At 44.5% G+C, this 17,263-nt stretch overlaps 1 protein-coding gene and 2 pseudogenes across 1 annotated transcript in view; all 3 read right to left on the bottom strand.

The window, feature by feature from the left end:
* Positions 1-6,117, bottom strand: part of SHCBP1L (SHC binding and spindle associated 1 like) — a 46,935-nt gene extending 40,818 nt beyond the window's left edge. Inside the window, exons 1-2 of the mRNA XM_025368317.1 lie at positions 5,324-6,117; positions 3,635-3,784 (exon numbers count right to left, since the gene is read on the bottom strand). Coding sequence (XP_025224102.1) covers positions 3,635-3,784; positions 5,324-5,740 — 567 coding nt within the window. The 5' untranslated portion in view covers positions 5,741-6,117. The remainder of the gene's footprint in view (positions 1-3,634; positions 3,785-5,323) is intronic.
* Positions 6,118-7,942: 1,825 nt separating this feature from the next.
* On the bottom strand, positions 7,943-11,125 carry LOC112632662 (annotated as a pseudogene).
* A 462-nt stretch (positions 11,126-11,587) lies between these two features.
* Positions 11,588-12,888, bottom strand: LOC112605724 (annotated as a pseudogene).
* Between the last annotated feature and the right edge of the window lie 4,375 nt (positions 12,889-17,263).

The following is a 17,263-nucleotide window of genomic DNA, read 5'->3' as shown; positions in this document are numbered from 1 at the left end:
ATTTATGACATACAAAATATGTGTGAGTCAACTGTGTATGATATCAGCAAGGCTTCCAGTCAACAGTAGGATATTAGTTAAGTATTTGGGAAGTCAAAAGTTATATACGGATTTTTGACTGTGCAGGGTCCTGCACTGTTCAGGAGTCAACACTATGTTTCTAAGTTTTTTATTTGTTGGTTGGTTATTGTTATGAATTCATGTTAGGCAGAATAATGGCCCCCAAAGACGTCCATGCCCTAATCCTTGGAAATCTGTGAATATGTTAGTTACCTTACATGGCAAAATGGACTTCACAGAAGTGATTACAACTAAAGACATTGAGATGTGGAGGTCATCTTGGATTACCCAGTTGGGCCCATTCTAATCACGAGTCTGTTAAAAGGGGACTGCCTCTTTAGCCTGCAGTGAACCAGAAAGATGCAATGTGAGAAGGACATTGAAGTTGGAGGAAGAGGGCCACAAGCCACAGAATGCAGGTTGCTTCTAGAGGTTAAAAAAGGCCAGGAAACAGATTCTCCCACACAGCCTCCATAAAGGTATGCAGCCTTGCATATACCTTGATTTTAGCTCAGTTAGGCCCATGTCAGACTTCTGACCTACAGAGTTGTAAGATAATAAATTTGTATTGTTTGAGCCACTGAGTGTGGTAATTTGCTGTAGCAGCAATAGAAAACTAATATAGCATCTAAAGAAAAAGCGATTGGGGGTCCATAGGAATAAATTATTGTGAAATCAGAACAAAGAGCATTATATAGCATTATTAATACTTCAACTGAAGTAAGACTAAAGAAGGAGAGTCAGATAAAACAACAATATTAATCGTGCAGCACTATTTTAAGATGTCCCAAGAGCTGCTCTCCCTTGTTTTTCTGCCACAAAAGAATTAGAATCTGCCAATATACTGCTCTTCTTTTACCTCTGTTCTCATGTTTCATCTTGTCTTCCTAACATTTAGAGGACATTACTAGACCCTCACAGATTCTAAAGCAAGGCAGAGACAAATTAAATAATAAATGTATTGCAGGTAAAACCTTAGAAATTGATAGAACTTACAGGTAACCTAATCCACTGAGTTTCCATGGAACTTTAGAGATCTTGAAAAGTTTTATGGAGTGTAGGGGCTATCATGAGGTATTGAGAGAGATGCTAAGACACCATCATCTATTTCAATCAGAAATGTTCTGCTTTAATGTTAAGCTTCCACATAAAACCTGATTGAAAAAAAAACCCACAAACTTATACTGCTAAAACAAACAAACAAACAAACAAACAAAAAAACACAAAGCCAGATGAAAACCATTTTTATCCAGATGAAAAAAAATCCAGAGAAGTTGTGAAAGATCTAGGTAAAACTACTCAAAGTCTGAAGATGAGCAAACCTCTAAAAAACAGAGTACTACTAGCTGGGCATGGTGGCTATGCCTGTAATCCCAGCACTTTGGGAGACTGAGGTGGGTGGATCACTTGAGGTCAGGAGTTCAAGACCAGCCTGGCCAACATAGTGAAATCTCGCTTTTACTAAAAATACAAAAATTCGCCAGGTGCAGTGGTGCACACCTGCAGTCATAGCTACTCAGGAGGCTGAGGTGGGAAGATTGCTTGGAACCAAGAGGAAGAGGTTGCAGTAAGCTGAGATGGCACCACTGCACTCCAGCCTGGGCAACAGAGTGAGACTTTATCTTAAAAAAAAAAAAAAAGGAAAAGGAAAAGAAACAGAGTATTAATGAAAAATTAACTAATAGAGTCTTATTGAAAAATTAACTAATTCCAAGAATCTTTTACATTCCTTTGTAATCTTTATGACTGAAAATATGGTATTCTTTTTTTTTTTTTTTTTTTTTTTTGGGTGGGGTCTCTCTTTTTTCCCCCGGCTCCCTAAAACCTCTCCCCCCCCGGCCCAAGTTTTCCCCCCCCCCCCCCCCCCTGGGTAGGGGGGCCCATGGGTGTGTGCCTTTTTTTTTTGGTAGAGGGGGGGGGGGGGGTTTCACCATGGTGCTCAGGCTGGTCTCGAACTCCTGACCTCAAGTGATTCACCTGCCTTGGCCTCCCAAAGTGCTGGGACTACAGGCATGAGCCACCACACCCAGATGCCATTCTTTATCTGTAAAACTGACACTGACTTTTCCATAGAACATATATTTTAAAATTGCTTTCAAGTAGTGTATAACATAATGAGTTACATAAGTTTTTCTTGTATCCAAAAATACAGATTTAAATTATCTATCTGGGGCAAGGGTACCATTTGTGATTATAAATATTAATTTCTATGTAAGGATAATTGACCTTTAACAGAATCAAACATGCCACAATGTTTACCCTACAGGCCTAACAAAGAAAAATCTTATTAGGGCTGGGCGCAGTGCCTCATGCCTGTAATCCCAGCACTTTGGGAGGCTGAGTCAGGCAGATCACGAGGTCAGGAGTTCGAGACCAGCCTGGCCAACATGGTGAAACCCCTTCTCTACTAAAGATCACAAGGTCAGAAGTTCAAGACCAGCCTGGCCAACGTGGTGAAACCCCGTCTCTACCAAAGATACAAAAAATTAGCTGGGTGTGGTGCCATGTGCCTGTAATCCCAGCTACTCAGTTGGCTGGGGCAGGAGAATCGCTTGAACCCGGCAGGCGGAGGTTGCAGTGAGCCAAGATCACACCACTGCACTCCAGCCTGGGAGACAGGGCGAGACTCTGTTTCAAAAGAAAAAAAAAAAAAGGCCGGGCGCAGTGGCTCATGCCTGTAATCCCAGCACTTTGGGAGGCTGAGACGGGCGGATCACGAGGTCAGGAGATCGAGACCATCCTGGCTAACACAGTGAAACCCCGTCTCTATTAAAAATACAAAAAACTAGCCGGGCGCGGTGGCGGGCGCCTGTAGTCCCAGCTACTCGGGAGGCTGAGGCAGGAGAATGGCGTGAACCCAGGAGGCGGAGCTTGCAGTGAGCCGAGATCATGCCACTGCGCTCCAGCCTGGGTGACAGAGCGAGACTCCGTCTCAAAAAAAAAAAAAAAAGAAAGAAAAGAAAAATCTTATCAGATAAAGGCTTGGAAGATATTATACTAAAAGGGTACTTTTCTTTTCTTTTTTTTTTTTCTGAGACGGAGTCTTGCTCTGTCGCCCAGGCTGCACAATCTGGGCTCACTGCAAGCTCCGCCTCCTGGGTTCACACCATTCTCCTGCCTCAGTCTCCCGAAAAAGGGTACTTTTCAAAGGAAAAAAATTTCAAATTTTGCCAATAGTTTTCTGATCCATTTCGTTTTCTTTCCTCATCTGAAGTAAACTTCATAATTCAGATAAATGAAGATTAAAGGAAAAAGACAGAAAAAGAAGTCCCAAGTTTGTTAAAGACTAAATTACTAATTTTATAAGAAATGCACTTTTGTTATTTTTACATTATTTGAGCAAAAACTAGGCTAATAAATATTGTCTGATACTACTAGATTCCATTTAATAATAATGGTTTATAGGCACTAATATTCCCCTTACCTTCTTTTTACACTATTAATTTTCTCAGAGACTTAAAACAGAAGTAAAATGTGTCAACTCTTGTGTATCAATCTCCAAATAATAAAGTCATATTTTAGTCTTTGAAAAAACTGATTCAAAAAGAACAAAGATCAAATAAAATTTATTTACCTCAACCAGTATACCAACAAAAGGGATAGAAGCTTCTTCATATTTCACAAAGAATACGTTGGGATTAGTCTTCCAGACTCCAAGCCATTTGTCTTTCAACTTTAATTTTTCTGATAGGTATTTACCCATAACTTCATCAGCATCTTCTGCCTAATAAGAGAAAAAATGTATCTATGTATAAATATATGAAATTATAGATTTTTACCTGTTTTTTAAATTGATTTCTATTTTCAAATGGAACCAATATAGCCTTAAATAATGAACGACCTGGAAAGTTACAGATTTTAACTGAAACCACATCTACTGGAAAACATGACCAACAAAAAATTAAACTTAAAAGAGATCTATTCACTGGAATAATTCATAGATAAGACAGCTAGTTATTGTTTATGTCTTAATTTTCAACTTTTTATAAATATCACCGCAATGAATATGCAGGTACACAAATTCTTCTGCTACAACTTAAAAAACTAGGTTAGAAACATGAAATATTTGCTCTATTCCGTTTTATCAGATACGTATTTTCTATATTAAAAAAATCATGCCACCAGGCACGGTGGCTCACGCCTGTAATCCCAACACTTTGGGAGGCCGAGGTGGGCGGATCACCTGGGGTCGGGAGTTCGGGTCCAGCCTGACCAACTGGAGAAACCCCGTCTGTACTTTAAAAAAATTACAAAATTGGCCGGGCGCGGTGGCTCAAGCCTGTAATCCCAGCACTTTGGGAGGCCGAGATGGGCGGATCACGAGGTCAGGAGATCGAGACCATCCTGGCTAACACGGTGAAACCCCGTCTCTACTAAAAATACAAAAAAAAACTAGCCGGGCGAGGTGGCGGGCGCCTGCAGTCCCAGCTACTCGGGAGGCTGAGGCAGGAGAATGGCGTGAACCCGGGAGGCGGAGCTTGCAGTGAGCTGAGATCCGGCCACTGTACTCCAGCCTGGGCGGCAGAGCAAGACTCCGTCTCAAAAAAAAAAAAAAAAAATTACAAAATTAGCCGGGCATGGTGGCGCGTGTCTGTAGTCCCAGCTACTCGGGAGGCTGAGGCAGGAGGATCGCTTGCACCTGGGAGGCAGAGGTTGCAGTGAGCCGAGATTGTGCCACTGCACTCCAACCTGGGCAACAAGAATGAAACTCCATCTCAAAAAAAAAAATAATAATAATATATATATACACACACACACACATATACACACAAACATATATATACACATATATACACACTATATATACACACACACATACATATATATATATATCATGCCGCCTCGTGGACTGCTGAGTGGGAAGTACTCTTAATTTCTAGCATTCTAGTGTAAAAGTCAACGCTAAGTGATCTTGCTCATGTTTGGGCATAAACTGTTAAATAAAGGTACCAAGATTCATGCCTGTGCAATGATAAGGCCAATATAGCTTCATTTTTTAGGAGCTCTCAGAAAATTCTCTCAGGGCTCTCCCGTTAACTGACGAATTTTGTCGGAAACTCGAACCTTAACTCCTCTAGGGCACGACGCGGGCACCTCTAACAAGGTGAACTTTCTACACAGGTTGACTCCATTTAATCTTTTGAAACGCAGGTTTTCGCTGTGCCCTGTGGACCCCCATCCACCTCCGAGGGAAGCCCCAGATGCCTGTCCCCAGGCCCCGGCGAGCTTCTGACCGTCGTCTTCCTGTCCTGGATCCGCTCACCTTGCAGTCCTGCAGCACTTGGTCGCAATACAGCGACACCTTCTCGTCCCGCCACATCCCCCTCATACGGGACAGGCAGACTGGGGGCAGGGGCTGCGCCTCCTCTTCATCCTCAGGCACTGACGGCAGGGGCTCCTCCTCTTCCTCCTCCTCGGCCGCCTCTCCCGGGTCCTCGGCCTGAGCCGCGGGCAGGCGCTGGAGCCGCAGCCTGGCCGCCTCCCGGCCCGCTTTCCCCTTCACCTGGCGAGGGGAGGCCACCACCGACCGCACTGGGATCGCGGTGCCCTTCAGGATGGTCGCGGCCGCCGTGTCCCCGGGGACAGCGGAGGCAGCCTTCTCGCCTCGCCTGCCCGGGCTGACGGTGCGGAATGAGTCCGCAGGCACGGAGGCCCTGGAGGCCGACGCCACCGACGCCATCTCCTCAGCAGCCCGAGGGCCTGCGCAGCCGTTGGCCACTTTTCCCGCCCTCGGCAACTCTGGCCAGTAGGTGCGCTGCGCTTCAGGCCCGCAACGAGCGGCGGCTCGAGGGAGTCCGGTCCGGTGGGGTGTTGCGGCTCGGGGAGGGATGTGGGGCGCGGCCCAGGGCTAGGGGGCGCGGGGCCTGGGGGTAGAGCGCGGGGTCCTGCGGAGGCGGTCAGGGTGCTGGGGGCGCGCTGCTCAGAGTGGAGTGCCTGGGCTCAGAACAGGGGTGGGGGGCCCCGGCAGTGTTGGCTGCGGCTCCGTGTGGAACCCCCACCAGGTGCCGCTCACACCAGAAGGTGCCAGTCGAGCCCCAACGCACTGGCTCTAACCCCAGCCCTTTCTCTCCCCCAGGGGAGGTTTCCTTAGGGTCCTCATACGTTTCAGGGTGATTACGAGTCACCCTCCAGGTCATCAGGACCTAAAAAAAGGCGCCACCTGCCACTCCACACACGTGTAATTGCACAAACGAAGCCTGAAAGAAAATTTATTTTCATACTGGGAGGTGACACTAACTGGAACCCTCTGGTTATTAGTAGAGGACACCCTAGTGACAAATCCAGCAACCTAGATTTCCCTCTCAGCCCCCACCTATTACAGGGTTCACCAAATAAGATTTCCTTTACATTTTAAACAGGACTCTCACTTGTCGCCAAGATGTGGTAATACCAAGAAGTTAGTCTGTTTTCTTGTCTCTGTTGTGCTATTCAAAATTCTCACATAAAAGATTATATTATGTAACTGTTAAACTGGACAACAACTTCCAGCTGGGAGTGATACGTGCAAACTATGAACATTTTCACGATAAAAGTCTGTTCAAGATCCCACATTTTGGAGAACAACAGAGACCACTCACTTCTGGTATTTTACTGTTGAATGTATATTGAGCCAATTGGAATTAACGTTTGTTTACAGTCTAGCTGTGAAATAGTGCACTGAAGCTGACAGCTCCCAAGGAGAACAGCACTGGGAAAACACCTGCCTGCCTTCACACTCGTCTGGAAGAACACTATGTTAAATTCTGAGTTTATTTTGAGGAAAATATTAATATCATGTTACTGTAGTTTAGGGAATAATTACAACATGCCTCATGTTTCCACTCTGTTCTTACTTTATTCCTTTCGTTGAGTCCTGGACTTTGTTTATAACGATACTAACTCTGCATATTTCACTCACACACACACACAAAAGTTTTACTCTAGTGTTTCTTCAAAAAAGTTTGTTTTGATAAATTATGGGTTTTTTAATTCTTAGGTTCTGAATAATAAAGACCCCCTGTCGGCCGGGCGCGGTGGCTCAAGCCTGTAATCCCAGCACTTTGGGAGGCCGAGACGGGCGGATCACGAGGTCGGGAGATCGAGACCATCCTGGCTAACACGGTGAAACCCCGTCTCCACTAAAAAAATACAAAAAACTAGCCGGGTGAGGTGGCGGGCGCCTGTAGTCCCAGCTACTCAGGAGGCTGAGGCAGGAGAATGGCGTGAACCCGGGAGGCGGAGCTTGCAGTGAGCTGAGATCGCGCCACTGCACTCCAGCCTGGGCGACAGAGCGAGACTCCGTCTCAAAAAAAAAAATAAATAAATAATAAATAAAGACCCCCTGTCCTGGTCCAAAGTTTAAAAACAGCAACAGCTCCCTTTTCCTCCAAAAAGCAAATATTTCTTAGAAATCTGTTACATGCCACACAATTCATAGATGCCACAGTCACAGAGGTAAAAGACCAAATCCCTGCCCTCATAATCCTAATGAAAGATACAGGTGGGTCAGTAGATGATTGTGTTTGGTAAGGACCATGCTTTTATTTATGTATATGTACATAAATAAACATATATATTTATTTATACATAATTTATATTTATGTATATATACATGAAAAAATATATATATAAAATATATATAGGAGAAAAGGACCTTTCTTCTCCGAAGAAGGGATACTTAAGTTGAGTTTTGAAAACAACTTTTTTTTCTTGTTTTTTGCCTCCCAAAGAAATTTAGCTTGTTTCTCCGACCTCCTTTCTTCTCCAGGATGCTTTGACAAATGGAATGCCATTGTCCCTTTTTCCTGCAATGACTCCCTTCTCCCTGGGTCCAACACAGAGCTCCCACCGTCCAGGCTCAAGATCAGCTTTCAGTTCCACCCATGGCCACTGCGTTTCTTGGTCAGTCTTCAAGAGGTCTTTGTGTTCTCAACCTTCTCCTATATTCCCAAGTGGAAGCTCTGTTGGCTCGCCCTCTAGTCCTCTTCCTGCTGAGCCAGTCTTCAACCAGGAGTCACACCAGAGTCACCAGGACAAGGAAAGCTAGGCCCATCTGAAGGAGATTCTGGGCAGTGTGGTCTCAGAGGGCACAGTCTTTCTGGAGTCCCGTCTGTGTGGTTAAAAGGTAGGTGTCCCAAGAGCCAGAAGAGGTGGGGTCTGGGTGTTCTCAATGTCCCCTGTGACCAGGAGCTTCACCGGTTCACTGGGGAAAGACCACACATGGTTGTTATAGGAACCAAAACACCGGTATGTCCCTCTGTGGGCTGTGGTCACAGGGCCCACGGGGAACTCCACCTGGAGATTCCCATATCTGCGCTGTACACGACTGGATCTTCCCTCCTGTTACCACCAGATCCAGAGAGTCACTGGCCCCTGACCAGAGCTCCCAGTCAGATAGAAACAGCTGTATAGCCCTGCCGTGCAGGAGGTCATGACCAGGATGTGGAATTCAACTTTGTTAATCCGTTCAGGGGGTTTTGGTCTCTCCATGGCAGAAAGGCTTCCTTCAAAGCACAGCTGGTATTCAACAGCCCCAGAATTTCCCTGGTGACAGATGGTCACCGGCTTTGCCTTTGGAATCATGAAACTGGGTTCAGCCCAGATGATGGGTTTTGGGAGAGTCTGCTGCTGAGTACTGATCCTCTGACTCAGACACAGCCAGTGGCAGAGCAGGGCAGGAAGTGTAGAAGGCGTCACTCAGATTCTGCCAGGCGAGTGCCAAGCAGCGGGGTGGAGACTGAGCCCAGCAGGCCAGGAGATGCACAGGATCTGGTGGGTGAGGCCCAGCACCTATCACCACGGGGCAGCTTTCACTTTGACTTTTTTCACAAGAAGGTTCACATCTCCTCTCCACCTCTGACCATGAGCCTACAGAAAGGCCATGGTCCCTATGACACATCTGACCATAGCTGTGGTCTAGCCAGCTCCTCTGATAATTGTCTGCTCAGCCCGAAATGCATTTCTGGGTCAACTTGTCAATTCTGCAATGTGGAAGTCATGCCCAGGGCATGGGTCAGTATACAGACCCATGATACTGCCTGAGAATCATAAAAATATAGGGAATTTCACAATGAGATACCATCTCACACCAGTCAGAATGGCTATTACTAAAAAGTCAGAAATTAACAGATGCTGGTGAGATTGTGGAGCAAAGAAGAAGGTTTACACACTGTTGGTGGGAGTGTAAATTAGTTCAGCCACTGTGGAAAGCAGTTTGGAGATTTTTCGAAGAACTACAAATAGAATTACCATTCAGCCCAGTAATCCCATTCCTGGGTATATAGCCAAAGGAAAATAAGTAAGTCTACCAAAAAGACACATGCACTTATATGTTCATTGGAGCACTTCATAATAGCAAAGACATGGAATCAACCCAGGTGCCCAACAGTAGTGCATTGGATTAGGAAAATGTGGTACATATACATCATGGAATACTATACAGCCATTAAAAGGCACAAGATTTTTGCAACCACATGGATGGAGATGGAGGCCAATATCCTAAGCAAATTAACACAGAAACAGAAAATCAAATACCACATGTTCTCACTTATAAGTGGGAGCTAAACATTGGGTACACATGAACACAAAGAAGGGAACAACAGTCACTGGGGACTCCAAAAAGGAGGAGGGAAGGAGGGGGGCAAGACTTGAAAAACTATGTATTTGATACTATGCTCACTAGTTGGGCGACTGGATCATTAAAAGTGCAAGCTTCAGCATTACACAATATACTCATATAAGAAACCTGCACATGTATCTGCTGAATCTAAAAAAAAATAAGTAAAAATAGGGACTTTTTAACCTTGGCTCTTCTGTGTACAGCATGCACATGCTTGGATAAGTTAATTGGTTTTGTCAGAATGGAATGATAACACTATCTTCTTCAATGATCAGTTATAATGTTTCAATAAAATAAAATAAAAGTGAAAAGAAAAGCTTCCCACTTAAAGACTTAATAAGGGTTGGGCACGGTGACTCACGCCTGTAATCCCAACACTTTGGGAGGCCAAGGCAGGTGGATCACAAGGTCAGGAGTTCAACACCAGCCTGGCCAATATGGTGAAACGCCATCTCTACTAAAAATACAAAAATTAGCCAGGAGTGGTGGCAGGCACCTGTAGTCCCAGCTACTTGGGAGGCTTAGGCAGGAGAATCACTCAAACTCAGGAGACAGAGGTTGCAGTGAGCTGATATCACGCCACTGTACTCCAGCCTGAGAGACAGAATGAGATTCTGTCTCCAAAAAAGAAAAAAAAGAAAAAAAAAGAAAAAAAAAATTCTCTACTAAGGTTGTGAAGATCTACTGTAAGAACAGATGTTCTATTTGTGAAATTGTTAAGAAGAAAAAAGTAATTGGTGCATATATAGGGTATGGTACTATGCACGGTTTCCGGCATCCACTGGGGCCTTGGAATGTATCCTAGTGGATACGGGGGACTGCAAAGAAATGTGCTAATTCAAAACAGTGAGCAACATTGGAGAGTCTCCCTGCAGGTACAAGAGGATGGACTGAGTGAGAAGTAGATTTCCCATATACTCTTGGGAAATGAATAACAATAGCAACAATTAGAGTGATGAAAGCGCAATAGTAGAAAGGGATCCCTCTCTCTCTCTTTTTTTTTTCCAAGACAGAATCTTGCTCTGTCACCCAGGCTGGAGTACAGTGGTGTGATCTTGGCTCACTGCAATCTCCACCTCCCCGGTTCAAGTGATTCTCGTGCCTCAGCCTCCCGAGTAACTGGGACCATAGGGATGCACCACCATGTCTGGGTAATTATTGTATTTTTAGTAGATACAGGGTTTCACCCTGTTGCCCAAGCTGGTCTCCAACTCCTGAACTCAAGTGATCCACCCACCTCGGCCTCCCAAAGTGCTGGGATTGCAGGAGTGAGCCACTGTGCCCAGGCTGATTCCTCTCTTTTGTCACCATCAAACTACTCTGTGCTATATGAGAAGAAAGGGGTGGAAGAGTTTTTCCCACTCTTCCACGTGTTCCTGAAAAGTGAAGCATGCACAGCCCCTGTCCCTCTTCTTGACAGAAAAGCCTTGTCTCTTTCTCACTTCCCAAATTTGGCTTGACTCTCATGGTGTAGTCAACTTCTTGAAGTTTGCAGGATAAGATGTCAGGCAGGATGAGGGTTCAAGTACCAAGTCTCTTTTTTCAGTGCCTTCAACTCTTAGCCCTAAATTCCAGAATGTCCTTCCTCCATCCAGCCAGTATCCATCCATTCTACTTGTCCAGATAGTCCCTAACCAAATGTCCTTATAACATTTTGAGGGGTGGCATCATTCTCATTTGTCTATAACATCTTTCCTAGAACCATCAGTTTTATAGGCAGTACAGGAAGCATAATGCTGGCATCTGCTTGGCTTCTGGGGAAGCCTCAGAAAACTTTCAATCATGGCAGAAGGAAAAGAGGAAGCAGGCACATCTTACATGGCTGGAGCAGAAGCAAGAGAGCTAAAATAACTTTTATAGCTTTTTTTTTAAACCTCTGAACTTTCTATTAGCCTCCTGCTCCCCAAAGAGTATCCTGCTTCTGTTGGCTTAATGTCTCAGAACTTTGGTGTCGTTGGTCTCCAGACACCACTTTGCCATCCACTATCCAGCGGGTGGTGGTCTTTTGAATGGTTTGCATGGAGCTGCTGCTGTCCAGGGTATCACCAAGATTGAAGTCCTCGCCATCTTCCAGCAGGCCGTGGCAGGTGGTGATCTCAGCCTCCAGCTTGACTTTGATGTTCAGCAGGGCCTTGTACTCCTGGGCCTGGCACTGTCCCTCTGCCCGGGTCTGTGCTAGCTCTGACTCCAGGTGCAGCAGGATCCCATTGAGCTGCTCCATCTGCAGGGCATAGTGGGCCTCTGCCTCCCTCAGGCTGTTCTCTAAGCTGGCCTTCAGATTTCTCATGGAGTCCAGGTTGATCTCCAAGGACTGGACTGTACGTCTCAGCTCTGTGATCGTCATCTCAGCAACTCCAACCTGGGTGGATTGCGTGGTAACCACTGTGGTGCTCTCCTTAATCTACTGAGACCACTACTTGTCCAGCTCCTCTCAGTTCTTCCAAGTCAGCTTATCATATTGGGCCCAGATGTCTGCCATGATCTTGGCAAGGTCCTGAGATTTGGGGGCATCTACCTCCAAGATCAACCCAGAGCTGACAGTCTGGGTTTGTAGGCCTTTTACTTCCTCTTCATGGTTCTTCTTCATGAAAAGCAGCTCCTCCTTGAGAGCCTCGATCTCTGTCTCCAGCTGCAGCTGAATGACACTGGTGTCATCAATGGCCTTCCAGAGCCCCTGGATGTCACTCTCCACAGACTGGTGCATGGCCAGCTCTGTCTCATACTTGACTCTAAAATCATCAGCAGCAAGATGAGCATTGTCGATCTGCAGAACAATGCGGGCATTGTCCACAGTATTTGCGAAGATCTGAGCCCTCAGGTCCTTAATGGTCTCGAAGTAATGGCTCCAGTCTCTGACCTGGGTCCCTTCTTCTCCAGGTGCTCCCGGACTTTGCTCTCCAGCTTCTGGTTCTTGGTCTCCAGGCTCCTCACTCTGTCCAGGTAGAAGGCCAGGCGGTGGTTCAGGCTTTGCATGGGCTCCTTTTTGTTCTGGATGCCTCCCATTCCTGCCAGACCCCCAGCCATCCCTGCGGCCAGGACCCCGACCCCATGCCACCCTGGAAGCTGGTGGAGCGGGACATGGAGATTTGGGAACCAGAGCCCCAGACGTCTGCATAGATGCTGTCTGTGCTGCTGACTGGCAGGGGGCCATAGCTGGGCGCCTAGACAGAACCCAGGGACTGGTAGTTGGTGGAGGTGGAGCGAGTGGTGAAGCTCATGCTGTCTGCAGAGGAGAGCAAGAGACAGGACTCAGGCTTTGCTGACGACCTACTTTTTACTAATTATGAAAGCAATGCCTCTACCCTGAGCCAATTTGGACAATACAGGAAAGGATAAGAAAGAAGAAAACTTAAATGAGCTGTAATTCCAATGCTCAGCAATAGCTACTACTAGATTTTGGTATATTTTCTTTCAGTATTTTTTTTCTATAACATTATTACAAAGTTTAGATCATATTAAATTTTATAGTTTGTTTTTCTATTTAGATAAGCATTTTCATATCATTAAAAATTACTTAAACACATAATTTTCAAGAGTGCCACGTAATTTCTTGGTATAAATATAATTTGTATAACCTTGTATTTTCAAGCATTTGGGCTACATTAATTTCTATAGTATCAAATATGCCATTTTGAATATCTTAGTGCATAAGCTTTTGCTTATATTTCAGATATTCCTCTAGGGGAAAGTGGGATTACTGAGTCAAGACGTAGAAACATTTTAATGTTCTCATTATTGCCAAACTGTTTCCCAAAAAGAGTGTAATTTCTACTTCTGTTAGCAGATAAAATTCCCAGGTTGACTGAGTTATGAAAGAGAAGGAAACTGTAGGCACCTAAAGCAGGGACAGAATGCGGGGATGGAGTAAGGTAAATATTCTAAGCAGAGAGAGTAGTTAGTGGCTTTATCCAGGGGTAAAATAACTTGGTCTAGGTAGCTGAATATAACAGGAGTAGAGAGGACAATTTGGGACAAAAACTCAGGCTGTAGAGATATGCATAAGCCATATTACAAAGAGTCACATATATTATGTTAAGAAGTTGAATTCTAGCCTCACTGATAAACTTTCCCTTATTCAATTTTATGTCCCACCCCTGCTCCAGCACCCTCAGCATTCATTCCCATATAAATTATCCCAGCTCCTGCCAGAATATATTGACTAGCTCCTTCAGGGTATAGTTATTTTTCTCCCTTAGCCACTTTAGCAGTTCCCCAGCCAGTTATGTTGTGTCTTAACCCTATTTATTGGATTAGTGGCCAGGAGTAGATCCTCAAAGTGGTGGCTATCATCTTCAGAAGCAGAAGCCTATGCATCATCTTCAAGCACAGGAGACTCTACCCTTTTATGAGGAGACATGAGCCCAGAGGGTACAGGGGAATCCGGGGATTCAATATTTTCAAGTGCATCAACCAAGATCTTCCTGTAACAGCTCAGCATCTTACTCCTTCCCAATCAGAACCTGATTTTGGTGTGGCATTCCTGCTCAGGCTAAGAACTCAACCTTCTCTACAACTCTATTACCCTCATAAAAACCTGGAACTCTTTTTTTTCCTCCCCCTCAGCAAGAAATGAAAGTCATTTTTGTGTGTTGCAGTAGAGGTCCTCTAGCTTCCACAGTTCACCTTAAATTCATGATTAATTGCCTCAGCCTTCCTTTCTCTTTTGCCAAAAAGTCAATATTACCCAGAAAGAGCCGTTTGATTACACCGTCTTTATAATCACTACTTCCACAAAACCTCTCAGACTCCTGAAAACAGTACGCCAGCAGTGCATTCCCTTCCCTTTTGCTGACTAAAAGATTTTGGCAATTGTACCTGCATAGCACACTAGGAGCTATCAGTATTTAAACTATCAAAGACAGTGTCCTTATTGACAGCTGCCTGGCAGGTGGGCCAGCACCAAAATATCATCTTATAGTCTATCTTCCACTAACTCTTAAACTGGGTTTCCTGGGAAGCAAACTCTGAAGCAATGATTTTCAGAAAGAGAATACAGGGGAATGCTTTTGAGAATGACACCTGTAAGGGAATGAGGGAAGCAGGAAAGGCCAGAGTTATTGAACTGTAAATCATTTGTAACAGAGTCTTCAGCAATTCCTACTGGAAGCTCTGAACTGGGATGGCCCTTCAAAACTGTCCTACATTAAGGCAAGGGAGTGGGCTTTGTATCTTTACATCTGCCAGTCATTGGATATGGACTGCCTGTAGAAAGGAGACATAACCTTGATTGTGGCAGCTCCCTTTAGCTGAAATGAATGCCCAGAGAGGGACTCACGTGTGAGTCTTCATCAGCCAACACTCCCAGCAGTTGGGAGAGTGAATGTTGTGATCCTAAAATGGAGATGGGGGCAGCATCCCACAGCATCCACTACATTCAGTTATCACACCTGGGATATAAGATAGCATAGAACTCTCCAAAGTGGATTTGATGTTGACTTAGCTGAGCTATTGGCTTAGGAGCAGGATTAGTTCCAGTACTTGAGACCATTTTCCGGAAGACAGTCCATCTTAGCTGTGGGTATTGATGGAAAATTAGGCAACTGCACTAGACTGCACAGTGTTAGTCAACCTATTACTTAGATTGGGACTCAAGTGACTTAAGAATGGAGATATGCAAAGAACTTGAAAAGTTTGAATGTCTGCATAATGGGTCTCATTGGACTCATGACTGAACTTCCTTTCCCTCCAGTGCTCTCTCTGTCTACAAAATCTAATTTTATTGAAGTTATATTGTAAAATAAATGATCAAAAGCATGAACTCTGGCCAACTTGCCTGAATTCAATGGCTTGACTATGATATAATTGGAAGTTTCTCCTCTCTAAGGCCTTGATTTCCTTGTCTATAAAATAGGACTTACATAATAACAGTGTTATGGTAATGAGATGATATATACTTAACATACAGGACAATGCCTGACACATGATAAGCACCCCATCAATGTCAAATCAGTCTATGCTTTCTCATAGCAGTTAAAAGCAATTCTCATATTTGATTAGTGACTTAACTAGCAAGGCCTTATGTGCTGAATGATGCCAGCTTTGCTCTATAATCTTGGGGAAAAACTCATTTCCCCTCTTTTCTTGAAGGCTTTTCCTTGAGTTGGCTCTTCTGTGCCTTTGAAGCAGTGTGGTACACGAGCCTGATGTTCAAGTGGGGGCCTGGGTAGAAAGAGGAGGGTGCTGCTGGGCTTGTCGGGCACTAGGGATCAGGCCTGCTTCAGAGCAACAGGAGGGTCTTTGGTTTCTGCATACAAGGGCTAGTTTCCACATTAGGTTTTGTGGCCAAAAACTCCTGGTCTTGTCTTGCTCTCACAAAGACCTTGAATGGAATATGTGGCTATGACAGAACTGATTTGAGAATTTTAAGGTCCTGGGCATCTTTCTTTGTCTCTTGTTCCCAAGGATCTGACCAGTAGCCATTGTCCTGGCTTGTTCATGCTGTTTTCTTCACCTGGAATGCCCTTCCTACTCCTCTCCACCTACCAAAATGTTTCTAGGTCAGGTTCTGATACGTGGCCCTAGTCAAAATCAACCCTTCCCTCTTTCATGTTCTCAGAGTACTTTCTGCCCCATATTATGCACTGGAAACACTTCGTGACAATGACATTCATATTTGTTTTCATCCCCAGTACTTAACACAATGCTTGACATCTAACTAGTGAAAGTTTAAAGAACTGTACAACTATAGGGGTACAATTTTTCCCCCAATATTTGGGCTGAAATATGTATCTGTCCTTCTCTCACCCTCAGGTTGTGACCTCCTTGATGCCAGGATCAGGTTCTGTTCATCTTTATGTCCACTGGAGAGTTTACTTAGCACAGGGCTGTCACATCACAGGTTCTCAACAGATGTGCGCTAAATTCTATGAATCAATGTGAATATTTGTATGCTGTTATTATCTATGGGTTGGGCTGTCTGGGAGAGCTCTGGGTTAAATCCACAAGCTGTTTCCACATACGAATGATCCAAGTTATACATGCTTATTTTAAAATTAGAAGTCACTATTTTCTACCAAAAAAAATTTCTTATCAAAACTTATATACTTCCTGGTTCACTGTGAAGCAGAAAGTAGTCTGCAACCCTGCAGTCTCTGAGCGTATAACTCTTTGAGATCTTTTTTCTTTCAGAAAGAAAAAGTTAAGCACTAATAAGTAATAATAGCTGGCTCTCAATAAAACAAAATAGATCAGAGTCACTGACATTTCAGAGATCCACCCAGACTCAGAGTTTCCATGACATTTCATTATTATCTGGAGTAGGGATTTGGAGTTGAGAGCAAAGCAGATCTACTTGATATAAGAGCAGAGGCAAAACAGGAGCTGGAGTGTAATGTAAGCAGCTCTGGAATGGGTGGGGGGTGTATTGAAGAGACAGCAGTGACCTGGAGGACTCACCTCCCCTTTATTCTAGTAAGGACTTTTAAACTGGCTGTAGGTAAAATGTTGGGACCAAAATTAAAAGGAACTGAAGGATCTCACTGGCAACAGGCTTGAGATTCTGCAGAGTAGAGAGAACAGCTCATTTATTTTACAGATATGTATTGAGCACCTATTCTGTGCTGGTATGGTATTTGGTGCTGGTGCTGAAGACAGATAATAAACATG

Source organism: Theropithecus gelada, chromosome 1 (genome assembly GCF_003255815.1).
Source record: "Theropithecus gelada isolate Dixy chromosome 1, Tgel_1.0, whole genome shotgun sequence".
NCBI classification, from domain to species: Eukaryota; Metazoa; Chordata; class Mammalia; order Primates; family Cercopithecidae; genus Theropithecus; species Theropithecus gelada.
This window is presented reverse-complemented; position numbering and strand designations above follow the sequence as displayed.